General features: G+C 40.9%; 1 protein-coding gene across 2 annotated transcripts in view; it reads right to left on the bottom strand.

Annotated features, from left to right (window-relative positions):
• Positions 1 to 297: 297 nt before the first annotated feature.
• The window catches only part of LOC139574783 (gamma-aminobutyric acid receptor subunit beta-2-like), a 157,028-nt gene continuing 130,379 nt past the window's right edge, over positions 298 to 26,946 (bottom strand). The window contains exons 6-10 of one of the 2 annotated variants that reach the window (XM_071399662.1): positions 13,296 to 13,433; positions 12,909 to 13,061; positions 6,278 to 6,522; positions 5,795 to 5,935; positions 298 to 2,636 (exon numbers count right to left, since the gene is read on the bottom strand). In XM_071399662.1, coding sequence (XP_071255763.1) covers positions 2,250 to 2,636; positions 5,795 to 5,935; positions 6,278 to 6,522; positions 12,909 to 13,061; positions 13,296 to 13,433 — 1,064 coding nt within the window. In that variant the 3' untranslated portion in view covers positions 298 to 2,249. The remainder of the gene's footprint in view (positions 2,637 to 5,794; positions 5,936 to 6,277; positions 6,523 to 12,908; positions 13,062 to 13,295; positions 13,434 to 26,946) is intronic. The other variant, XM_071399663.1, reaches the window with a different exon arrangement.

Below are 26,946 nucleotides of genomic sequence, written 5' to 3'. Positions count from 1 at the left end.
TGGCTGACTGGCGCCACACCATAACAACCCCACTACTAGTTCACCATAGAAATGGATGCACTGCTGTGTTCTGAACCCATTATAAAGACACAGAGAGAGAGAGAGAGAGAGAGAGGAGTACATCTTCAACCCTATATCTGTGGCTGGTTTGCCTGTTCCCTCTCAGAGCCTCTGTATACACACAGTCTCTCCCAGTCACATCCTGCATTGGGCACAGTCTCTCCCAGTCACATCATGCATTGGATACAGTCTCTTCCAGTCACATCATGCATTGGGTATATGAAATGATATACAGTGTAGGCTGAATTACGTTTTAATTGAATTTAGATACATCTTCATAATGGCTGACAATCAATACACAAGTTATTTACATGAGTCATTATTATGAAATATTACAATTGGAATTTACAGGAACTTTGTACAAAATATGCCTGATGCGTCGTGGTGACGTGGTTGATTCATCTCGGGTTCCTGTCACAGTCATTTCTGGAGAGAAACAAAATGGTTGCTAGTTGGTAGTGGTAGAGCTTTACTTTCCTCGCTGCCAAGTAGCTGCTTTTAAAAGTCCACTAGAAACAAATGGGGAAAAAATAAGAAAACTAAACAAAGAAAAAACTCAAAGTACAGGGTCAGGAAAAATTACATTCTTATTTTTCTTCGAGCTTTTTTGATTTGTGTTATCCGGCCTCGGTACATTTGACCTGTTAGTTAGTTAGACTGCAAAAAAAACTAAAAAAACAGACCCGTTTAAATATATAATTCATTCATAATTTTTATACATCAGGTTTTTCATGAATATTTAGTTTATAAAAATGGACCATGTCCTTTTCAACATGATTTTTAAAACCTTATATCTACATTTCATCAAAACATAAAACCTAATCACAATGGAACGTGTCAAAGTTGTAGAACCAATAAACTCTATTGATATGATTGTGGATTACTAGATTTATGCAGCAACTTTCATTGCAATGAAAGATGGGCTCTCTTGATGTCCATCAGCAATGTAAATAAGCACCCCACTGGGTAATAAATGAATAAAGCAAACCTCTCTCCCCTTGATGCCGCCCACACTGGCAATGCAGAGGCAAGGGTTATACAGCACTGTCTCTCTCTTTAAACGAGGCCAGTTTGATTTGGTGGACTACTAGATTCTGAGAAGTACAACAAAGTCAGGTCAAAAAACACTTGGCAGGTCAGAGCTTCAAGTTCCACCGTCTTACTATACTTTTACATATGAAACCTTCATGGGAACTTCAATGGCCAGAATGGATGATGGGTCATGACCTCTAGGTTAAAGGTCATGAACCCACAAAATGGCAGGACAGAAATGGCAGCACTGAAGACCCATTGGAATGTCCATAGAGAAGAGTGCCCCCTATTGACCAGCTGCGGTACTTTCACTTACAGTAGCCCGTTGTTGTTGGTCCCCAAATAAACGCCAAGCTCAGCCTAAGCGATGGGTGTGAAAAAGAGTGCTGCAGTAATGGTGCTTGCAACACTTCTTGTCACACAGAAGAAATAACCTTAACTAGTTAAAAACCAAAATGCTTTGTGCTCCCATCGTCAAAGATGGAGATGCAGCAGAAATGAAACAGAAGCATGCTTTTTAAAAGGACGTTTTTGATATACAATAACTATAGGAAAATAATCTATCAAAGATCAACCCCATTTAAAATCCTCGAGAAAAGCTTTCATGGATGCAGATAGCTCGGCTATGAACGAAACACACATACTAAAACATAACAAATCCTTAAAGTAAACACAAGCATAAATATTTGATCCACAGAGAGTTAAGCTACAAATGACAAATATTAGAGTGATATATTGACATTTTATTCGGGAACAGGCACAATGTCTGTCTGTCTGTCTTTTTAAAATCTCTCCTCTCCTCTGTTGAAGTGTCGGTCAGTCATTAGAGGTTATTCCCAGATCAGAAAAGTCATGGCAGATAGAAGCTGACTGTAGAAGAAGTGTTTGGGTGTTGCGCTCCTTCCTTACAAAATGATTTTCTTTTATTTCACACATTTCTTTAAAATGAATCAGAAAAAAAATAGGTGCTCTCTCTCTCTCTCTCTCTCTCTCTCTCTCTCTCTCTCTCTCTCTCTCTCTCTCTCTCTCTCTCTCTCTCTCTCTCTCTCTCTCTCTTACTCTCTCTTACTCTCTCTCTCTCTCTCTCTTACTCTCTCTCTTACTCTCTCTCTCTCTCTCTTACTCTCTCTCTCTGATATTCCTCCATCCATCTCTCCTTAGTGTGCGTAGTAGAGCCAGTAGATCACGTTAAAGAAGGAGAACACGGTAGGGAAGATCATCCTGGACCACTTGTCGATAGAGTTCACATCAGCCAGGTCAGGGATGTTGACCTTGAGCTGCGAGGCCCGTCTCCGTAGGCGGGACTTCTTCTGGGTGGCGTGGCGCTCCAGGGCACTGTGGGGTCCGCCGCCGTAGTTCTGGCGGGCCATGGCGGCCCTGCGGTACTGCAGCGTGGAGCTGTCGTAGGCCAGCATGGTGTTGCGGGGGTCACCCAGACCCCCAGGGCCCAGGGACCTGGACAGCTCAGGAGGAACACCCCCCATCTCGTTCTTCATCTCCAGGGAACCAAACAGGATGTTGTCATCAGTCAGGGAGGCGGTCATCTGTGATACGAGGAGGGGGGAGGAAGAGGAGGGGCCGTGAGAGGAAGTGAATGGAGGCAAGGTTCATAGATCTTATTCTTAAATAATCTATGCTTATTTAAAATACTTAGAAGGTGTCTATCTTTACTGTTAATTAAAATGAATTATGTGTGTGTTTAATTAGTAACGTGTTTTTAGTTGTTCTCTTAGTTTATGATTGAGGGGTTTATCAAATATTGTTCTGTGGTTGTACTAATAAATACTGTTCTGTGGTTGTACTAATAGATACTGTTCTGTGGTTGTACTAATAGATACTGTTCTGTGGTTGTATTAATAAATACTGTTCTGTGGTTGTACTAATAAATACTGTTCTGTGGTTGTATTAATAAGTACTGTTCTGTGGTTGTATTAATAAATACTGTTCTGTGGTTGTACTAATAGACACTGTTCTGTGGTTGTACTAATAGATACTGTTCTGTGGTTGTACTAATAGACACTGTTCTGTGGTTGTACTAATAGATACTGTTCTGTGGTTGTACTAATAGACACTGTTCTGTGGTTGTACTAATAGATACTGTTCTGTGGTTGTACTAATAGATACTGTTCTGTGGTTGTACTAATAGATACTGTTCTGTGGTTGTACTAATAGACACTGTTCTGTGGTTGTACTAATAGACACTGTTCTGTGGTTGTACTAATAGACACTGTTCTGTGGTTGTACTAATAGACACTGTTCTGTGGTTGTACTAATAGATACTGTTCTGTGGTTGTACTAATAGACACTGTTCTGTGGTTGTACTAATAGACACTGTTCTGTGGTTGTACTAATAGGACACATTTGACTTACAGTAGCGAGTGTATTTACCATAAAATTGAATATTTAATTATGGATTATATTTCTATAAGTCAATAGCTAGTCATTACACATAAGTATAAATTGGCAGTCCTGTAAATATACTATATATATATATATATATATACACTACCTTTCAAAAGTTTGGGGTCACATAGAAATGTCCTTGTTTTTAAAGCAAAGCTAATTTTTTGTCCATTAAAATAACATCAAATTGATCAGAAATACAGTGTAGACATTGTTAATGTTGTAAATGACTATTGTAGCTGGAAACGGCTGATTTTGAATGTAATATCTACATAGGCCCATTATCAGCAACCATCACTCCTGTGTTCCAATGGCACGTTGTGTTAGCTAATCCATGTTTATCATTTTAAAAGGTTAATTGATCATTAGAAAACCCTTTTGCAATTATGTTAGCACAGCTGAAAACTGTTGTCCTGATTAAAGAAGCAATAAAACTGGCCTTCTTTAGACTAGTTGAGTATCTGGAGCATCAGCATTGGTGGGTTCGATTACAGGCTCAAAATGCCCAGAAACAAATAACTTTCTTCTGAAACTCGTCAGTCTGTTCTTGTACTGAGAAATGAATGCTATTCCATGTGAAAAATTGCCAAGAAACTGAAGATCTCATACAACGCTGTGTACTACTTCCTTCATAGATCAGCGCAAACTGGCGCTAACCAGAATAGAAAGAGGAGTGGAAGGCCCCGGTGCACAACTGAGCAAGAGGGCAAGTACATTAGAGTGTCTAGTTTGAGAAACAGACCTCAAGTCCTCAACTGGCAGCTTCATTAAATAGTACCCGCAAAACACCAGTCTCAACGTCAACAGTGAAGAGGCGACTCCGGGATACTGGCCTTCTAGGCAGAGTTGCAAAGAAAAAGCCATATCTCAGACTGGCCAATAGAAAGAAAAGATTAAGATGGGCAAAAGAACACAGACACTGGACAGAGGAACTCTGCCTAGAAAGCCAGCATCCCGGAGTCGCCTCTTCACTGTTGACGTTGAGACTGGTGTTGAGACTGGTAATGATCAATTAGCCTTTTAAAATGATAAACTTGGATTAGCTAACACAACGTGCCATTGGAACACAGGAGTGATGGTTGCTGATAATGGGCCTCTGTACGCCTATGTAAATATTCCATTAAAAATCAGCAGTTTCCCGCTACAATAGTCATTTACAACATTAACAATGTCTACACTGTATATCTAATCAATTTTATGTTATTTTAACAGACAATTATTATTTTTTCTTTCAAAAACAAGGACATTTCTAAGTGACCCCAACCTTTTGAACGGTAGTGTTCTATATATATAAATCATTCTCATGGCGAAATTATCTTCATTGTCATCTCATAATTTCAGCCAGCATGTGGTTAACATTCTGTCTAGTCAGAACAAGACAAACCAAGTAAACAAACAACGTAAACAAAAGGAAGAAATGTGAGAGGATAAAGGTTGAGAGAAACAGTAATAAGGAAATATTGCAAAGATGAAGTAGAGCTTAAGGTTGAAGGTTCAGGGGTCAAAGTTAGGTTTAGGTGAGGAGAGACGCTGTGAGGACTGAGGAAGTGGATCGGAAGTTTCTTCATCCATAGCCTGACTTCAGAATCAAAACAAAACAACACAACTAAATCAAAAAGATTTTCAACTTATTAGTTGAAAGAAGAAAAAAAATCAATGATATCTGTTGTTTATACTCTGTTCCAAGGCCACTCAGTTGGCAAAACTCAGAATGAGAAATAATATTTTGTCTTTTTCTTCTCTGTTAGGCTGAGAGATAATATGCCACTAACCATCTCATTTCCTTTCAATTGCTTCACTTGTTATTTGGGAGAGTTATCAATTTACCTCAGATTTTCATTTTTCTAACATACCAACATTAGCTTTGGAATAGCTTGTAATTACAACCAGCATTTCCTGTCTCCCCATTTTATAGGTTTCCCATCAATTAAAGGTATATAATATCTTCACTGAGAAGTAGACTCTGTACCAGATGGCACCCTATTCCCTATATTGGCCCTGGTCAAAAGTAGTGCACTAAATAGAGAATATGGTGCCATTTGGAACGCAGATCGAAACTATGCTGTAATTTATTCAACCACTACTATGACGTGTTTGTCAGGAAAATGCATGAAGAGCAAATCAAGAGAAGGGAAAAAAAACACAATGGTGGGAAGTGATGATTAAAGTTGCCTTTAAAAATCTATAGAATAAAATTAAAGAAATGCACAAAAATACTACAGTATTTTCCTCTGATCGGGGGAGTTGATTCAGATTGATGACATTTGTTAAAGTTTTGACTTTCAAAACCTTCCAGTACCTTATTTCTTTGCTCGCCTAGTCCTAATGCGGCATCGTCCACAAAGATGGGATCCCACATCGTGTCATACGCGTCAATTTCCCTCTGTTTCATTCTGGCATACAGAGCATCATCTCTCTGAACTACATTTCCCACCATCCACTGCAAGCATACAAAATCAGCACTGTTACCATGGAGAAATCGCAGCTTGCTGTCAGATGTTGTCAAATCCTGGTCTAACTAATAAAGATGTATTTTCATTGAACTGTGGTTGATAGATACACATGGATACACCAATGGGACATGGAGGTGTAGTAGAGCCCTAGTGCAGAGAGAACCCTGGTAAAGGACATCAAGTCAACAGTTGATCACAGAAGCATCACATTGACCTTGAGAGAAAGAATAGCCTGTGTTCTCCTACTGCATCCGACACCACATTACACCATCAACACAACCTCTCTAGAACCATCTGTCCCTACTCCCTTCCTATCCAGAGACACCTACCTTATTGGGGTCGGGTCGGAGTTTCTCGTTGTTGGCGACGGCTAGTTTCTCGGCGGCCCTCTTCTGCCTCTGGGGCCCACGTCCAAAGAAGATGTAATTGACGAAGGCGTACTCCAGCAGGGCCAGGAAGACGAACACGAAGCAGCCCATCAGGTACATGTCTATGGCCTTGACGTAAGGGATCTTAGGAAGAGTCTCTCTCAGATGGGTGTTGATGGTGGTCATGGTCAACACCGTAGTGATACCTGAAGATCACATTTGACCTTTACAATCACAGCATTCACCAAAATAATGTCATAAACAAGTAATTCAGAGCCTATCAGCTTTATAATAGTTACCAAAAAACACCGGAGATCATTGGAAAGAGAATTTAGTCGTAAACAAACAATTAAAATGACTAATCATCAAACTAGTGTTTTCAACGTTTACTGTCCTCATCTGCTGCCCAGAATATAAACAGTTCTTCATTATTGTTTAAAAGCAATTGTGCTTTCAATCGAATCAAAATACCCTAAACGTGAAATGGGTGTCAGGTGTGTGTATTCAAAGGAGACGAAATCAGCTTCAGTTTAGATCTGATTCTGTATGTGATAAAGAACCAGAATAATCCTGTGTCCTCCTGGTACAGGGTCGGGAAACAGCCAACAGGGATGTGAGGAGTAAACAAGTCCATAGTAGTGTAGTAGTTTGGCACCTTTACAGACCTAATGATCCTATACGGACAGATGGTTCCTCATTCTACAGACCTAATGAATCCATACGGACAGATGGTTCCTCATTCTACAGACCTAATGAATCCATACGGACAGATGATTCCTCATTCTACAGACCTAATGAATCCATACGGACAGATGGTTCCTCATTCTACAGACCTAATGAATCCATACGGACAGATGGTTCCTCATTCTACAGACCTAATGAATCCATACGGACAGATGATTCCTCATTCTACAGACCTAATGAACCCATACGGACAGATGATTCCTCATTCTACAGACCTAATGAACCCATACGGACAGATGATTCCTCATTCTACAGACCTAATGAATCCATACGGACAGATGGTTCCTCATTCTACAGACCTAATGATCCTATACGGACAGATGGTTCCTCATTCTACAGACCTAATGAACCCATACGGACAGATGGTTCCTCATTCTACAGACCTAATGATCCTATACGGACAGATGGTTCCTCATTCTACAGACCTAATGAATCCATACGGACAGATGGTTCCTCATTCTACAGACCTAATGAACCCATACGGACAGATGGTTCCTCATTCTACAGACCTAATGATCCTATACGGACAGATGGTTCCTCATTCTACAGACCTAATGAATCCATACGGACAGATGGTTCCTCATTCTACAGACCTAATGAACCCATACGGACAGATGGTTCCTCATTCTACAGACCTAATGAACCCATACGGACAGATGGTTCCTCATTCTACAGACCTAATGAATCCATACGGACAGATGATTCCTCATTCTACAGACCTAATGAATCCATACGGACAGATGGTTCCTCATTCTACAGACCTAATGAATCCATACGGACAGATGGTTCCTCATTCTACAGACCTAATGAACCCATACGGACAGATGGTTCCTCATTCTACAGACCTAATGAACCCATACGGACAGATGGTTCCTCATTCTACAGACCTAATGAATCCATACGGACAGATGATTCCTCATTCTACAGACCTAATGAATCCATACGGACAGATGATTCCTACTTCTACAGACCTAATGAATCCATACGGACAGATGGTTCCTCATTCTACAGACCTAATGAACCCATACGGACAGATGGTTCCTCATTCTACAGACCTAATGAGCCCATACGGACAGATGGTTCCTCATTCCCCAACATCTACATGACACTTCCGCCTAGCTGTGTATGGGCACACGTGTGGGGGTATGTTTGTGTGTGTTCATTCATGTACTGTAAGTGTATGTCAAGTTTATTTTATTTTATATAGCCCTTCGTACATCAGCTAATATCTCGAAGTGCTGTACAGAAACCCAGCCTAAAACCCCAAACAGCAAGCAATGCAGGTGTAGAAGCACGGTGGCTAGGAAAAACTCCCTAGAAAGGCCAAAACCTAGGAAGAAACCTAGAGAGGAACCAGGCTATGAGGGGTGGCCAGTCCTCTTCTGGCTGTGCCGGGTGGAGATTATAACAGAACTATGCCAAGATGTTCAAAATGTTCATAAGTGACAAGCATGGTCAAATAATAATCATGAATAATTTTCAGTTGGCTTTTCATAGCCGATCATTAAGAGTTGAAAATAGCAGGTCTATTTTTTGTGTGTGTGTATGCGTTCATAGGTGTGTGTTTGCGTGCGTGTGTATGTGTATGTGAGTGTTGAGTCTCTGTCCAAATTCCAGGGGACCAACCAAAGGGTTCAGGAATCAAATCAAATCAAATCAAAAAAATAATTTGTCACATGCGCCGAACAAGTGCAGTATACCGTACGTGTTGAACGATAAGCTGTAGTCAATGAATAGCGTTCTCACATACGTAGGTGTTCCTTTTGTCCAGGTGGGAAAGGGCAGTGTGGAGTGCAATAAAGACTGCATCATCTGTGGATCTGTTGGGCCAGTATGCAAATTGGAGTGGGTCTAGGGTATCCGGGAGGATGCTGTTGATGTGAGCCATAACCAGCCTTTCAAAGCACTTCATGGCTACAGACGTGAGTGCTACGGGGCGGTAATCATTTAGGCAGGTTACCTTCGCTTCCTTGGGTACAGGGACTATGGTGGTCTGCTTGAAACATGTAGGTATTACAGACTTGGTCAGGGACAGGTTGAAAATGTCAGTGAAGACACTTGGTCAGCGCATGATCAGAGTACAGTACACGTCCTGGTAATCCTTCTGCTCCGTGGCCTTGTGAATGTTGACCTGTTTAAAGGTCTTACTTACATCGGCTATGGAGAGCGTAATCACACAGTCGTCTGGAACAGCTGGTGCTCTCATGCATGCTTCAGTATTGCTTGCCTCGAAGCGAGCATAGAAGGCATTTAGCTCGTCTGGTAGGCTCGTGTCACTGGACAGCTCAAGGCTGTGCTTCCCTTTGTAGTCCATAATAGTTTGCAAGCCCTGCCTCATCCGACGAGTGTCGGAGCCGGTGTAGTAGGATTCAATCTTAGTCCTGTATTGATGCTTTTCCTGTTTGATGGTTCGTCAGAGGGCATAGTGGGATTTGTTATAAGTTTCTGGGTTTGAGTCCCGCTAATTGAAAGTGGCAGCTCTACCCTTTAGCTCAGTGTGGATGTTGCCTGTAATCCATGGCTTCTGGTTGAGGTATGACATCATTGAGGCACTTATTGATGAAGCCAGTGACTGATGTGGTGTACTCCTCAATGCCATCGGAAAAATCCCGAAATATATTAGTATTCCAGTCTGTGCTAAACAGTCCTGTAGCTTAGCGTCTGTGTCATCTGACCATTTCCTTATTGACTGGTCCTTCCTGCTTTAGTTATTTGCTTGTAAGCAGGAATCAGGAGGATATAATTGTGGTCAGATTTGCCAAATTGAGAGTGAGGGAGAGCTTTGTATGTGTCTATGTGTGTGGAGTCAAGTTTGTTTAGAATTTGTTTCCCTCTGGTTGCACATTTAACATGCTGGTAGAAACTAGGCAAAACGGATTTCAGTTTCCCTGCATTAAAGTCCCTGGCCACTAGGAGCGCCACCTCTGGATGAGCATTTTCTTGTTTGTTTATGGCCTTATACAGCTCGCTCGTTGTCTTAGCGCCAGCATCGGTTGTGGTGGTAAATTTCATAGCTACGAAAAATATAGATTTCAACTCTCTTGGTAAATAGTGTAGTCTACAGCTTATCATGAGATACTTTACCTCAGGTGAGGAAAACCTTGAGACTTCCTTAATATTAGATTTCTTGCACCAGCTGTTATTTACAAATAGACACAGACCACCACCCCTTATCTTACTGGAGGCAGCTGTACTGTCTTGCCGATGGAGCAAAAACCCAGCCAGCTGTATGTTATCCATGTAGTCATTCAGCCACGACTCAGTGAAACATAAAATATGACCGTTTTTAATGTCCCATTGGTAGGATAGTCTTGATAGGAGCTCATCCATTTTGTTATCCAATGATTGCACGTTGGCTAATAGGACTGATGGTAGAGGGGGATTACTCACTCGTCGTTGGATCCTTACAAAGGCACCCCGACCTACGTCCCCAATATCTCTGTCTCTTCTTCATGCGAATGACGGGGATTCGGGCCTTGTCCGGTTTCTGAAGTAAATCCTTGACTCGTTAAAGAAAATGTTTTGTCCAGTACGAGGTGAGTAATGGCTGTCCTGATATCCAGAGGCTCTTTTCAGTCATAAGAGACGGTGGCAGAAAAACAATATGTAAAAAATAAGTTACAAATATCGTGAAAAAACACACACAAAAGCACAATTGGTTAGGAGCCCGTAAAACGGAAGACATCTCCTCCGGCGCCATCATATATATATATCATATTTGCGTCTGTAGACAAAAGAAGCAGCCCAGTGTGATACCCCCTTTAACACCTTATTCCCTACAAAGCAGTAGTGCACTACTTTTTTTTACCAGAGCCCTATGGGTAGTGCACTACTTTTTTTTACCAGAGCCCTATGGGTAGTGCACTACTTTTTTTTACCAGAGCCCTATGGGTAGTGCACTACTTTTTTTACCAGAGCCCTATGGGTAGTGCACTACTTTTTTTACCAGAGCCCTATGGGTAGTGCACTACTTTTTTTACCAGAGCCCTATGGGTAGTGCACTACTTTTCTTTACCAGAGCCCTATGGGTAGTGCACTACTTTTTTTACCAGAGCCCTATGGGTAGTGCACTACTTTTTTTTACCAGAGCCCTATGGGTAGTGCACTACTTTTTTTACCAGAGCCCTATGGGTAGTGTACTATATAGGGAATAGGGTGTAATTTGGGATGCAGCCCTGGTATTAGTCACAGCACGATTCACCTGTGTTTTTAGGCCCAATACACCCATTGTGTTTGATACGTTAGATTTCTGCGTTATATAATCTGCATTTGGTCAGATTCATAGGTATTATACGTAACTCTGCCATCCATCGGCCACGCAGTCACACAGCTAACTACGCCTGTTCATGCTGCTTTCCCCATGGCCTCTGATATCATCTAGAGCTAGAATTAACAATACACAGGGCTCATGTTCAGGACAGGGCTCATGTTCAGGACAGGGCTCATGTTCAGACCAGGGCTCATGTTCAGGACAGGGCTCATGTTCAGACCAGGGCTCATGTTCAGGACTGGGCTCATGTTCAGGACAGGGCTCATGTTCAGGACAGGGCTCATGTTCAGGACAGGGCTCATGTTCAGGACAGGGCTCATGTTCAGGACAGGGCTCATGTTCAGACCAGGGCTCATGTTCAGGACAGGGCTCATGTTCAGACCAGGGCTCATGTTCAGGACAGGGCTCATGTTCAGGACAGGGCTCATGTTCAGGACAGGGCTCATGTTCAAGACTGGGATCATGTTCAGGACAGGGCTCATGTTCAGGACAGGGCTCATGTTCAGGACAGGGCTCATGTTCAAGACTGGGCTCATGTTCAGGACTAGGCTCATGTTCAGGACAGGGCTCATGTTCAGGACTGGGCTCATGTTCAGGACAGGGCTCATGTTCAGGACAGGGCTCATGTTCAGGACAGGGCTCATGTTCAGTACAGGGCTCATGTTCAGGACAGGGCTCATGTTCAGGACAGGGCTCATGTTCAGGACAGGGCTCATGTTCAGGACAGGGCTCATGTTCAGGACAGGGCTCATGTTCAGGACTGGGCTCATGTTCAGGACAGGGCTCAATGAAACCTGGACATCGGGGATATATTCAGCTATTTAAATCTGGACATCAGGGATAGATAAACCAGTCAGGTGAATATTTAGGCATCATGGTTTACACATCAGAAAGACAGACAGACAGAGCAAGTCAACCAGCCAGCCAGCCAATTAACCAGACAGCCAACCAGCCAGCCAGCCAATTAACCAGACAGCCAACCAACTAGCCAGCCAATCAAGCAGTATAAGAGAAAAGCTCATCAGAAAAAACAACAAACAGGATCCAGTTCCACCTGACAATTTACGTCATTTAGCAGACGCTCTTATCCAGAGCGACTTACAAATTGGAAAGTTCATACATATTCATCCTGGCCCCCCCTGGGGAATGAACCCACAACCCTGGCGTTGCAAGCGCCATGCTCTACCAACTGAGCCACAGGGGATCACCTGACAATCACCTGACACAGGTCAGTGGACTAAGGCACTAATTTTAACCTTATCCTGGCCAATAACCCTGGTTTCACAAATCATTCACAGTACTAATATAATTGTCATTAGATAGCAATACGATCAAGGTGCAAGGAGTATATGTAATTACTATCGTATCTGGTTTAGGGCAGAATAATAATGCTCCGTTTCTTTCTTTTATATGTCACCCATGAACAACAATGCCTATTTTACATGACATTTCAAAACAATGCGAACGCTATGACACCATTGTTTGTAAACATGGCTATACTGTATAAGTTTAATTGTATTGATTTGATTGACTGATGAATCTCGATGGCTTTATTGATCGATCGTTGGGCAATCTTACCCAGGGCCACTCTGGCAGCAGAGGCATCATAGTTGATCCAGAAGGAGACCCAAGACAGGATGGTGATCAGGATCGAGGGCATGTAGGTCTGGAGGATAAAGTAGCCGATGTTCCTCTTTAGCTTGAAGCTCAGTGACAGGCGGGGGTAGGAACCTGCATGGAGGAATACAGACAGAACTGTATTTATTTTTTATTTTGCTTTATTTAACCAGGTAAACCATTGAGAATACATAGTATTGTAAAATAATGACCTGAAGTGGAGGGAATCAGAACTCTAAAGCATAGAAAGGTAATATACAGAATATCTGTGTATCAACCCCTGAAAATCGACAGTATAACCATAGATATACATAGGTATACTGTATCAAAATGGCCGCCACTGTGTACCTGTAGAGAAGACCACGTTCTTGGAGACCAGTTTGTAGTCCACGATGGAGAACTGAGGCAGTTCTATTCTCTCCACCCCAGACACGGCTCCATCTCCCCCTCGCCAGTAGAACTCAATGTCATCAGTGGTATAGCCATCTGCAGGGGACAAACACAGGTACTATAGTCTTAGAATACATACCAAACTAACCTAGTGGGCCAAAATGGGAGCTATGGTCAATGTCAAAAGACAGGGAAATGAGGCTCTCGCACATGTTGAGCTGACATCTGTTTTTACTCAAAGGTTCTATTCTTGGTCCTGTAATGCTTACTATTTACATTATTTATATTCTGGTTTGTCAAATGCTACTAGAGAACATAATGGTAGGTTTAATAATACATACAATTAGAGATGGAGATTACAGAGGACATTTCAGGGGACCAAGAACTGTCAGCTAACTGGGTAGATCCTCTGTTCACCTTCTGTTGTGATAACTCTTCTGTTGTGATAACCCTTCTGTTGTGATAACCCTTCTGTTGTGATAACCCTTCTGTTGTGATAACTCTTCTGTTGTGATAACCCTTCTGTTGTGATAACTCTTCTGTTGTGATACCTCTTCTGTTGTGATAACCCTTCTGTTGTGATAACCCTTCTGTTGTGATAACTCTTCTGTTGTGATAACCCTTCTGTTGTGATAACCCTTCTGTTGTGATAACCCTTCTGTTGTGATAACTCTTCTGTTGTGATAACCCTTCTGTTGTGATAACCCTTCTGTTGTGATAACTCTTCTGTTGTGATAACCCTTCTGTTGTGATAACCCTTCTGTTTTGATAACCCTTCTGTTGTGATAACCCTTCTGTTGTGATAACCCTTCTGTTGTGATAACTCTTCTGTTGTGATAACCCTTCTGTTGTGATAACCCTTCTGTTTTGATAACCCTTCTGTTGTGATAACCCTTCTGTTGTGATAACCCTTCTGTTGTGATAACCCTTCTGTTGTGATAACCCTTCTGTTTTGATAACCCTTCTGTTGTGATAACCCTTCTGTTGTGATAACTCTTCTGTTGTGATAACCCTTCTGTTGTGATAACTCTTCTGTTGTGATAACCCTTCTGTTGTGATAACTCTTATGATGTGATAACCCTTCTGTTGTGATAACTCTTCTGTTGTGATAACCCTTCTGTTGTGATAACCCTTCTGTTGTGATAACTCTTCTGTTGTGATAACCCTTCTGTTGTGATACCCCTTCTGTTTTGATAACCCTTCTGTTGTGATAACCCTTCTGTTGTGATAACTCTTCTGTTGTGATAACCCTTCTGTTGTGATAACTCTTCTGTTGTGATAACCCTTCTGTTGTGATAACTCTTATGATGTGATAACCCTTCTGTTGTGATAACTATTCTGTTGTGATAACCCTTCTGTTGTGATAACTCTTCTATTGTGATAACTCTTCTGTTGTGATAACTCTTCTGTTGTGATAACCCTTCTGTTCTGTTAGCCTCACCCTTTGTCATATAGAGCATCATAACACAGGCAGCATGCAGACGGTGCAGGCATTTCCCCTCTTTCCCTCTCTCTTTGTCTCCCTCCATATCTCTCTCCCTCTCTTTCTACGCCTCTCTCTCTCCATAGCTCTCTCTCTCTCGCTCTCAACCCCCCACTCTCTCTCCATATCTCTCGCCCTCTTTCTCAACCCCCCCTCTCTCTCTCTGTCTCTTTCTCTGTTAACCCCTCTCTCTATCTCTCTCCCACTCTCCTTCTCTGTGTACTACTTCCTCTGCTTGCCACTCATAATAAGAGGCAGTGACCTATTTAGATGCAATGAATAATTAAACTCTCAGCCTTTGATTTTCTGAAAAATGAAGACATAATTCTCTGCCTCGCTCTGACACAGGATAGATGGATAGATAGGAGCGGTGAGAGGATTAAGAACACTATAGCTGGTTATTGTAATGGTGTGGCCAGTCAGTCATTGAGTTATCTAATGCTATATGTGACGGATGGATGAAGAACCAGATACTATAGAAACACTACCACTGTCAAAACACAGCATATCCCACTTCTGACACCAATGTAGCTCGTCATTGTCTTTGGCTTGTCTATCATTGAGATTTGTAATGCCTACACTGACAGTTAAGGCTCAAATGGTACAGAATAGAAAAACTACCAGTATCAAACTACAACCTAGCCCAAGCCAAAAACATAGTACTGTAGCTAATCCGTGTGTAAAAGCATGCAGCACCAACTACAGTCCACTACTACTATGCAGTAGGAACTGTCTCTCCGGCTTATCCACAGAACTAATGGAACAGCTCAGTATCACCCCAATTAGCCTATCCCCATCCACCATGCTGCGGGTTCTAATGTGTTGTTGACTTCCGATCAACAGAGTGTGGACAGGGCCAGCCAAGAGAATATGAGGCTGGGGAGAGGAGGAAGGCTCGTCGGACAAGTGTGTGTGCGTGTGCATTTGTAGATGTGTATGCTGGGTTTAGGGTCATGAAATATTGTGTGGATGAAGGGCGGGTGGGTGGCAGGCGGGTTGAATAAAGAGAAAGCAATAACTTTAAAAAATCCATGAATGTATAATTCTTCTGCAATTTATATCTATAGGCTACATTTAGATTTTTCTTTCATTATTTTAGGCTTTCTGGCATTAGTACCTGTGAGTAAGACTTAGGTCCGAACTGTATGAGCCTGCATTCCAATCACCAAATGCTTTTGGGATCGGGCAGAAAAAGTTAACGTCGAACCACGGAAACAAAAAAGACAATGTCAGAGTTTAATTCAATAAGAGAAAAGCTGTGAAATGGAGAGTTGAAAATAAAGAGAAGGGAGGGCCAGTAAAGTAATGTTTGGGAAAGATTTGGTGAAGTGGTAAAATAGAATGATCGCAGCTACACTACCGGTCAAAAGTTTTAGAACGCACCTACTCATTCAAGGATTTTTCTTTATTTTTTTTACTATTTTCTAAATTGCAGAATAATAGTGAAGACTTCAAAACTATGAAATAACACACATGGAATCATGTAGAAATCAAAAAGTGTTAAACAAATCAAAATGTATTTTATATTTGAGATTCTTCAAATAGCCACCCTTTGCCTTGATGACAGCTTTGAACACTCTTGGCATTCTCTCAACCAACTTCATGAGATAATCACCTGGAATGCATTTCAATTAACAGGTGTGCCTCCTTAAGAGTACATTTGTGGAATTTCTTTCCTTATTAATGAATTTGAGCCAATCAGTTGTGTTGTGACAAGGTAGAGGGGGTATACAGAAGATAGCCCTATTTGGTAAAAGACCAAGTCCATATTATGTCAAGAACAGCTCAAAATGTTCCTTTATTTAACCAGGTAGGTCAGTTGAGAACAAGTTCTCATTTACAACTGCGACCTGGCCAAGATAAACCAAAGCAGTGCGACAAAAACAACACAGAGTTACACATGGGATAAATACATGTACATATACAGTGGGGCAAAAAAGTATTTAGTCAGCCACCAATTGTGCAAGTTCTCCCACTTAAAAATATGAGAGAGGCCTGTAATTATCATCATAGGTACACTTCAACTATGACAGACAAAATTAGAAAAAAAAATCTAGAAAATCACATTGTAGGATTTTTTATGAATTTATTTGCAAATTATGGTGGAAAATAAGTATTTGGTCAATAACAAAAGTTTATCTCAATACTTTGTTATATACCCTTTGTTGGCAATGACAGAGGTCAAACGTCTTCTGTAAGTCTTCACAAGGTTTTCACACACTGTTGCTGGTATTTTGGCCCATTCCTCCATGCAGATCTCCTCTAGAGCAGTGATGTTTTGGGGCTGTTGCTGGGCAACACGGACTTTCAACTCCCTCCAAAGATTTTCTATGGGGTTGAGATCTGGAGACTGGCTAGGCCACTTCAGGACCTTGAAATGCTTCTTACGAAGCCACTCCTTCGTTGCCCGGGCGGTGTGTTTGGGATCATTGTCATGCTGAAAGACCCAGCCACGTTTCAACTTCAATGCCCTTGCTGATGGAAGGGCATTGAAGATCAAAATCTCACGATACATGGCCCCATTCATTCTTTCCTTTACACGGATCAGTCGTCCTGGTTCCTTTGCAGAAAAACAGCCCCAAAGCATGTTGTTTCCACCCCCATGCTTCACAGTAGGTATGGTGTTCTTTGGATGCAACTCAGCATTCTTTGTCCTCCAAACACGACGAGTTGAGTTTTTAACAAAAAGTTATATTTTGGTTTCATCTGACCATATGACATTCTCCCAATCTTCTTCTGGATCATCCAAATGCTCTCTAGCAAACTTCAGACGGGCCTGGACATGTACTGGCTTAAGCAGGGGGACACGTCTGGCACTGCAGGATTTGAGTCCCTGGCGGCGTAGTGTGTTACTGATGGTAGGCTTTGTTACTTTGTTCCCAGCTCTCTGCAGGTCATTCACTAGGTCCCCCCGTGTGGTTCTGGGATTTTTGCTCACCGTTCTTGTGATCATTTTGACCCCACGGGGTGAGATCTTGCGTGGAGCCCCAGATCGAGGGAGATTATCAGTGGTCTTGTATGTCTTCCATTTCCTAATAATTGCTCCCACAGTTGATTTCTTCAAACCAAGCTGCTTACCTATTGCAGATTCAGTCTTCCCAACCTGGTGCAGGTCTACAATTTTGTTTCTGGTGTCCTTTGACAGCTCTTTGGTCTTGGCCATAGTGGAGTTTGGAGTGTGACTGTTTGAGGTTGTGGACAGGTGTCTTTTATACTGATAACAAGTTCAAACAGGTGCCATTAACACAGGTAACGAGTGGAGGACAGAGGAGCCTCTTAAAGAAGAAGTTACAGGTCTGTGAGAGCCAGAAATCTTGCTTGTTTGTAGGTGACCAAATACTTATTTTCCACCATAATTTGCAAATAAATTCATTAAAAATCCTACAATGTGATTTTCTGGATTTTTTCCCCTCATTTTGTCTGTCATAGTTGAAGTGTACCTATGATGAAAATTACAGGCCTCTCTCATCTTTTTAAGTGGGAGAACTTGCACAATTGGTGGCTGACTAAATACTTTTTTGCCCCACTGTATAATACATAACACAATAGAAAAATCTGTATACAGTGTGTGCAAATGAAGTAAGGAGGTAAGGCAATAAATAGGCCAATAGTGGCGAAGTAATTACAATTTAGCAATTTACACTGGAGTGATATACAGTTTAGTTGAAAGTTTACATACACTTAGGTTGGAGTCATTAAAACTTGTTTTTAACCACTCCACAAATGTCTTGTTAACAAACTATATATATCTTCTTTTTTTTAAAAGTTTTTTAAAAGTTTTTTTTAATTTTTTAATTTAATTTTATTATTATTTTATTTTTTTCAGGGGAGGATCAGCTTAATATTGCGGAAAGAATGTTGCTTCCAATGTAATTGTCTGCATCATTTCCAATCCCCCATATTTTTTTGGGTAAATATATATATCCATACACGCATGCATACATATACACATATATACATACACATACCTATATAGACATACATACTTTTTTAAAGAATATACCTTTATTATTATTCCCCGCAACCCTACCACCGCTCCCCCAATTGGAGTAAACTAATAAACACTTCTGCTTTTACCTTCAATTTATACATCTTATACCTATTTTACAGACACAGTCTACTTTACAATAGTTCTCTCTTGTTTGTTCTTAGTCCTTCCTCTATTTCTGTTGTCCATCCAATTTTATTTCCACTTGTAACTGTGCTATTTCACAAAAGCTCCGCACCTATACACATTTCACAGATCCCGCATGCCCTACATTGTTTATCCTGTTATTAGTCCCACCCTTCAGTTCCACTCAACCCCTCCCATCTATCTTCCAACATCATCCATTTCGGATTTTTATTTGCCATATATTTTTCAACTGTGCTGTGATGCTTCACAAAAGATTTGAACCTTCCTATTCTCATAGCTTCTACAGATTGTAAATTAAAAATAAACATTTTTGCTAAAATAATTATTATATTATTGATTGATTGACTATGGCTTTTCAAATCCCCCAGTATTGCTATCTGTAGCGTTAGTTCTAGGCAAATGTTGCAATTCTTCAGCCATTCCTGGACCTGTGACCAAAAACGAGCTACATATGGACAATACCAAAATAAATGATCTAATGACTCTGCCTCCTCACAACAGAATCTGCAGAGCTGGGAAGATTGTATACCCCATATATATAACATTCTATTAGTTGCAAGAATTTTGTACAGTAATTTAAATTGAAAAATTCAAAGTTTTGAATCCGGCGTTGTTTTCCGTATCAATTCATAAACCATGTGCCATGGAATGGGTACATCGAAAATCTCTTCCCAACTATTTTGCAATTTATATGGCACAGCTGTCAGTTTTTTGGTCCTTAAATGAAATTGGTATATGTTTTTATTTATCACACTTTTCTTTAACCATTTATGTTCTTTAATACAGGGCCGACATACAAGTTCCTTACTTTTTTCCCCTTCTACTTGCCTCTTCCATTTTTGTGGTAATGCTGCAATTAATTGGTTGTAATTTTGGGTAGAGCAGACATTTCCATATGTCTGTGTTAGCTGCATGTGTGACATAACTCCACCAGTCCTATTTATGATATCATTCACAAAAATTATACCTTTTTTAAACATTTCTTCGATAAATACAGTTTTTTTATCAATTACTATATTTGAATTTAACCACAATATTTGTTGTACTATTTGTTCCGTCCTTTCAGGTGGATTAAACTGAAATTGCAACCAACTTTCTAAGGCTTGTTTAAAAAATAAGGATATTTTGGAGATTATTTCCTTTTCAAACAACCGAAAGTGAGCAGGTGTAATCTGAATAAAGGGAAAAAGGCCCTTCTTGAACATAGGATGAGACATTCGTACCAATTTACTAGAGAACCAGTTTGGATTTAAGTATAACTTTTGTATGACTGATGCCTTTAGTGAGAGGTCTAATGCTTTAATATTTAATAATTTCTGCCCTCCGAATTCATATTCGTTATATAAATAGGCCCTTTTAATTTTATCTGGCTTGCCGTTCCAAATAAAATTGAATATTTTTTGTTCATATAATTTAAAAAGCAGGTCACTAGGTGTAGGCAAAACCATAAGCAAATAGGTAAACTGTGATATGACTAAAGAGTTAATCAGGGTGATTTTTCCACAAATAGACAGGTATTTTCCTTTCCATGGTAGCAAGATCTTATCTATTTTTGCTAACTTTCTATAAAAATTTATTGGAGTGAGATCATTTCTTTCTTTTGGGATTTTTATACCGAGTATGTCCACATCTCCGTCAGACCATTTAATTGGTAAACTACATGGCAATATAAAATGTGTATTTTTTAGTGATCCAATACGTAATATGGTACATTTATCATAATTTGGTTTTAATCCAGAGAGGATAGCAAAGGTATCTAGATCCTCTATGAGGCCGTGGAGAGACTCTAGTTGTGGTTTTAAAAGAAAACATGAATCATCAGCATACAATGACACCTTAGTTTTTAAGCCACGGATTTCTAATCCATTAATATTAATGTTTGATCTAATTTTAACAGCTAACATTTCGATGGCAATAATAAATAGATATGCCGATAGTGGACAACCTTGTTTTACTCCTCTAGATAGTTTAACATTTTCTGAGATGTAGCCATTATTTACTATTTTACACCTAGGGTTACTATACATAATTTTAACCCATTTTATAAGAGATTCCCCAAAATTGAAATATTCTAGGCATTTATATATAAACTCCAGTCGTACTTTATCAAAAGCCTTTTCAAAATCAGCTATGAAAACCAGACCTGGTGTCCCCGATATTTCATAGTGTTCTATTGTTTCCAGTACTTGCCTTATATTATCTCCAATGTATCGTCCATGTAAAAAACCTGTCTGATTAGGATGAATAATATCTGACAAAACTTTTTTTATTCTATGCGCCAAGCATTTTGCTAGGATTTTTGCATCACAACACTGAAGTGTAAGAGGTCTCCAATTTTTAAATTGGACTGGATCTTTATATATACCACTTGGGTCCTGTTTCAGTAATAACGATATCAGACCTTCTTGTTGCGTGTCTGATAATCTACCATTTATATAGGAGTGGTTAAAACAAGCTAATAATGGTCCTTTGAGTATATCAAAAAAAGTTTTGTATACTTCCACTGGTATGCCATCCAGCCCTGGTGTTTTCCCATCCTTAAAGGCCCCAATTGCATCAAGCAGTTCCTCCTCTGTAATTTGGCCTTCACATGAGTCTTTCTGTACAGATGTTAATTTTACATTATTAATAGGAAAAAAATCCATACAATTAGTTTCAGTTAGTGGAGATGGAGGAGCCTGAAACGAAAACATATTCTTAAAGTACTTTACTTCCTCTTTCAAAATATCATTTGGTGAATCATGCGTGACTCCATCATTTGTAACAAGTTTTAATACATTTTTTTTGGTAGCATTTCTATATTGAAGATTGAAAAAGAATTTGGTGCATTTTTCCCCATATTCCATCCAGTTCGCTTTATTTTTATAATATATTACACTGGATCTTTCTTGAATAAGTTCCTCCATTTCTTTTTGTTTTTCCTCTAACTTATTCTGTGCCTCTATGGTACCGTTTTTATTGCTATCTAACTGTACTGTTAGTCCTTCAATTTCCTTTGTTAATATGGACTCTTTTGATCTAAATTCCCTTTGTTTTATAGATGAGTACTGAATTGCATGGCCTCTAAAGGCACACTTAAAAGTGTCCCATACAATAAGGGGATCTGCTGTACCTATGTTATGTCTGAAAAAGTCAGTTATAAAATCTTCTGTCCTAGTTCTAAACAATTTATCATCTAGTAGACTTTGATTAAATTTCCAATATCCTCGCCCACGTGGAAATTCTGTAAGAGAAATATATATGCCAATTATGTGATGATCCGACCGCATTTGTGCATGACACAAGTAATTTTTCCAACAATTGTTTACAGACAGATTATTTCACTTATGTCATGGCTTTAGAAGCTTCTGATCATCATTTGAGTCAATTGGAAGTGTACCTGTAGATGTATTTCAAGGCCTACCTTCAAATTCAGTGCCTCTTTGCTTGACATCATGGGAAAATCAAAAGAAATCAGCCAAGACCTCAGAAAAAAATTGTAGACCTCCACAAGTCTGGTTCATCCTTGGAACAGTTTCCAAACGCCTGAAGGTGCCACGTTCATCTGTACAAACAATAGTACCCAAGTATAAACACCATGGGACCACGCAGCCGTCATACAGCTCAGGAAGGAGACACGCTCTGTCTCCTAGAGATGAACGTACTTTGGTGCGAAAAGTGCAAATCAATCCCAGAACAACAGCAAAGGACCTTGTGAAGACACTGGAGGAAACAGATACAAAATAATCTATATCCACAGTAAAACAAGTCCTATATCCTAAAACGACTCCTATATAGTGAAACGAGTCCTATATCGACATAATCTGAAAGGCCGCTCAGCATGGAAGAAGCCACTGCTCCAAAACCTCCATAAAAAAGCCAGACTACGGTTCGCAACTGCACATGGGGACAAAGATCGTACTTTTTGGAGAAATGTCCTCTGTTCTGATGAAACAAGAATATAACTGTTTGGCCATAATGACCATTGTTATGTTTGGAGGAAAAAGGGGGATGCTTGCAAGCTGAAGAACACCATCCCAACTGTGAAGCACAGGGGTGGCAGCATCATGTTGTAGGGGTGCTTTGCTGCAGGAGGGACTGGTGCACTTCACAAAATAGATGGCATCATGAGGCAGGAAAATTATGTGGATATATTGAAGCAACATCTCAAGATAAAGATAGAAGATAAAGCTTGGTCGCAAATGGGTCTTCCATATGGACAATTACCCCAAGCATACTTCCAAAGTTGTGGCAAAATGGCTTAAGGACAACAAAGCCAAGGTATTGGAGTGGCCATCACAAAGCCCTGACCTCAATCCAATAGAAAATTTGTGGGCAGAACTGAAAAAGCTTGTGCGAGCAAGGAGGCCTACAAACCTGACTCAGTTACACCAGCTCTGTCAGGAGGAATGGGTCAAAATTCACCCAACTTATTGTGAGAAGCTTGTGGAAGGCTACATGAAGCGTTTGACCCAAGTTAAACAATTTAAAGGCAATGCTACCAAATACTAATTGAGTGTATGTAAACTTCTGACCCACTGGGAATGTGATGAAAGAAATAAAAGCTGAAATAAATCATTCTCTCTACTATTATTCTGACATCTCACATTCTTAAAATAAAGTGGTGATCCTAACTGACCTAGGACAGGGAATTTTTACTAGGATTAAATGTCATGATTCAAAATGGCGCCGGAAGAAATGGCAGCAGTTTTACAGGCGCCCAACTGCGTACGGCCCAGTACATCACTGGCATCCAGGACCTCTACACCAGGCGGTGTCAGAGGAAGGCCCAAAAAATTGCCAAAGACCCCAGCCACCCCAGTCATAGACTGTTCTCTCTACTACCGCATGGCAAGCGGTACCGGAGTGCCAAGTCTAGGACAAAGAGACCCCAACCCCTCTTTTTACGCTGCTGCTACTCTCTGTTTATCATATATGCATAGTCACTTTAACTATACATTCATGTACATACTACCTCAATTGGGCCGACCAACCAGTGCTCCCGCACAGTGGCTAACCGGGCTATCTGCATTGTGTCCCACCCACCACCCGCCAACCCCTCTTTTACGCTACTGCTACTCTCTGTTCATCATATATGCATAGTCACTTTAACCATATCTACATGTACATACTTCCTCAATCTGCCTGACTAACCGGTGTCTGTATGTAGCCTCACTACTTTTATAGCCTCGCTACTGTATATAGCCTGTGTTTTTACTGTTGTTTTATTTCTTTACCTACCTATTGTTCACCTAATACTTTTTTTTGCACTATTGGTTAGAGTCTGTAAGTAAGCATTTCACTGTAAGGTCTACTACACCTGTTGTATTCAGCATTTCACTGTAAGGTCTACTACACCTGTTGTATTCAGCATTTCACTGTAAGGTCTACTACACCTGTTGTATTCAGCATTTCACTGTAAGGTCTACTACACCTGTTGTATTCAGCATTTCACTGTAAGGTCTACTACACCTGTTGTATTCAGCATTTCACGGTAAGGTCTACTACACCTGTTGTATTCAGCATTTCACGTTAAGGTCTACTACACCTGTTGTATTCACGTGACAAATAAACTTTGATTTGATGTCAGGAATTGTGAAAAACGGAGTTTAATGTATTTGGCTGTAAGGTGTATGTAAACTTCCCACTTCAACTGTAGCCTTACTATTAACACCTGCAGAATTAAGCATTGCTTGCAGTAAAATTATCCACCAAATGTATGCAAAATGTTGACACGGAAAGGAGCGGAGAAATACGATTTCTTGCTTTCAGCATCTTGAGAGAATGTGAATGTGGAGTTATAGCACCTCTACAGACGGTCCCTCTTTATCAGCATCATAAAAGCTCCCGAGTGGCGCAGTGGTCTAAGACACTGCATCTCAGTGCAAGAGATGTCACTACAGTCCCTGGTTCAAATCCAGGCTGTATCACATCCGACCATGATTGGGAGTATCCCATCGGACGGTGCACATTTGTTTGGCCGGGGTAGGCCATCATTGTAAATAAGAATTTTTCCTGAAGTGACTTGCCTAGTTAAATAAAGGTTAAATACATTTTTAAAAACTGATAGAATTTCAACCACATAAATTAATTATGCATCCAAGCCAAAGTGAAATCTTATCAGCAACATGTTGGTTTGTTTTCACAGCTTTCTATTTCCTTACAACCGGTCAAACTGATGTCATTCGAAAAAATAAATAAATAAATAAATAAATGTGTTATTGCATTTTCCCCCCGGTCCCTAAACGTCTTTCAGCCCCGAAAGAAGCAGAGATGACAGAGAAACCTGTCAATATATTGAAGCATTCTATCAATTTATATCGACATTATTCTGGTGAGCAGGGGTTTATTTAGTCCTCTAGGGCAACATGTAATGACAAGAGCAACTGCATCTATGTAATTATAGGTAAGTTGACGAACAAATAGCCTACCAAGATGTCGGAAATTATAAGCAGAAACATATTTAAACCAGGCAACAACAAAAAATGCTGCACCCCCTGTCAAAAGATCTTTACGCCGTCTCTGACTGTAGCCAACAGCAGATGTTCTATATTAGTGGGTTAGAGTCAGGTGTGGGCCTCAGATGTTCTATATTAGCGGGTTAGGGTCGGGTGGGGGCCTCAGATGTTCTATATTAGTGGGTTAGGGTCGGGTGGGGGCCTCAGATGTTCTATATTAACGGGTTAGGGTCGGGTGGGGGCCTCAGATGTTCTATATTAGCGGGTTAGGGTCGGGTGGGGGCCTCAGATGTTCTATATTAGCGGGTTAGGGTCGGGTGTGGGCCTCAGATGTTCTATATTAACGGGTTAGGGTCGAGTGTGGGCCTCAAATGTTCTATATTAGCGGGTTAGGGTCGGGTGTGGGCCTCAAATGTTCTATATTAGCGGGTTAGGGTCGGGTGTGGGCCTCAGATGTTCTATATTAGCGGGTTAGGGTCGGGTGTGGGCCTCAAATGTTCTATATTAGCGGGTTAGGGTCGGGGCCTCAGATGTTCTATATTAGCGGGTTAGGGTCGGGTGTGGGCCTCAGATGTTCTATATTTAGCGGGTTAGGGTCGGGTGTGGGCCTCAGATGTTCTATATTAGCGGGTTAGGGTCGGGTGTGGGCCTCAGATGTTCTATATTAGCGGGTTAGAGTCAGGTGTGGGCCTCAGATGTTCTATATTAGCGGGTTAGAGTCAGGTGTGGGCCTCAGATTTTCTATATTAGCGGGTTAGGGTCGGGTGTGGGCCTCAGATGTTCTATATCAGTGGGTTAGGGTCGGGTGTGGGCCTCAGATGTTCTATATTAGCGGGTTAGGGTCGGGTGTGGGCCTCAGATTTTCACTTTATCATATATAGTCGGGCCGGTTGTGGGCGGGTGCAGTTGACCAAACAGCTGACCCGCGCACCACTACTGTGTGTGGTGCGTGCTTGCATGTGTGTGTGAATGTAGATGCATGTGTGTGTGAATGTAGATGCATGTGTGTGTGTGTATGTGCATGTGTGTGTGTAGCTGGTCAGAAAAGGGCAGATAGAGCCCAAGGCAGGGGGGAAGGCTCTGGCTGGTTACTCAGTTTGAATCAGATCTATTAGTTCTGGCCCATTGTTCTCTGTCTACAACACTGCTCCTTCTGGGACAGACGTCTGTCAACCTATCACATCACTGGGCTTGTCCGTCCGTCCAGGGAGGTGGTTGTTATGTTATGTGAGTCCTGGGAGAGAGAGAGATAGAGAGACAGAGAGAGAGAGAGTTTGAGAGAGACAGAGAGAGAGAGAGTTTCAGAGAGTTTCAGAGTTTGAAATAGAGAGAGAGTTTGAGAGAGAGAGAGAGAGAGAGAGAGAGAGAAAATGCATGTGCATTTGTGTGTGTGTTGGTGTAAAATCTAGAGTTGTGTGTGTTTTGTATGTGTATATAAGGTATTCAAAGGGGGTAGTCGAGCAATACATCAATAATTACACAATGAACCTAAGCCTGTGGTTGTGACTGGGCTGTGGCCAGCCAGCCAGACAGTACTACCATCTACCATGATGA

Source organism: Salvelinus alpinus, chromosome 4, assembly GCF_045679555.1.
Source record: "Salvelinus alpinus chromosome 4, SLU_Salpinus.1, whole genome shotgun sequence".
Taxonomy (NCBI): Eukaryota; Metazoa; Chordata; class Actinopteri; order Salmoniformes; family Salmonidae; genus Salvelinus; species Salvelinus alpinus.
This window is presented reverse-complemented; position numbering and strand designations above follow the sequence as displayed.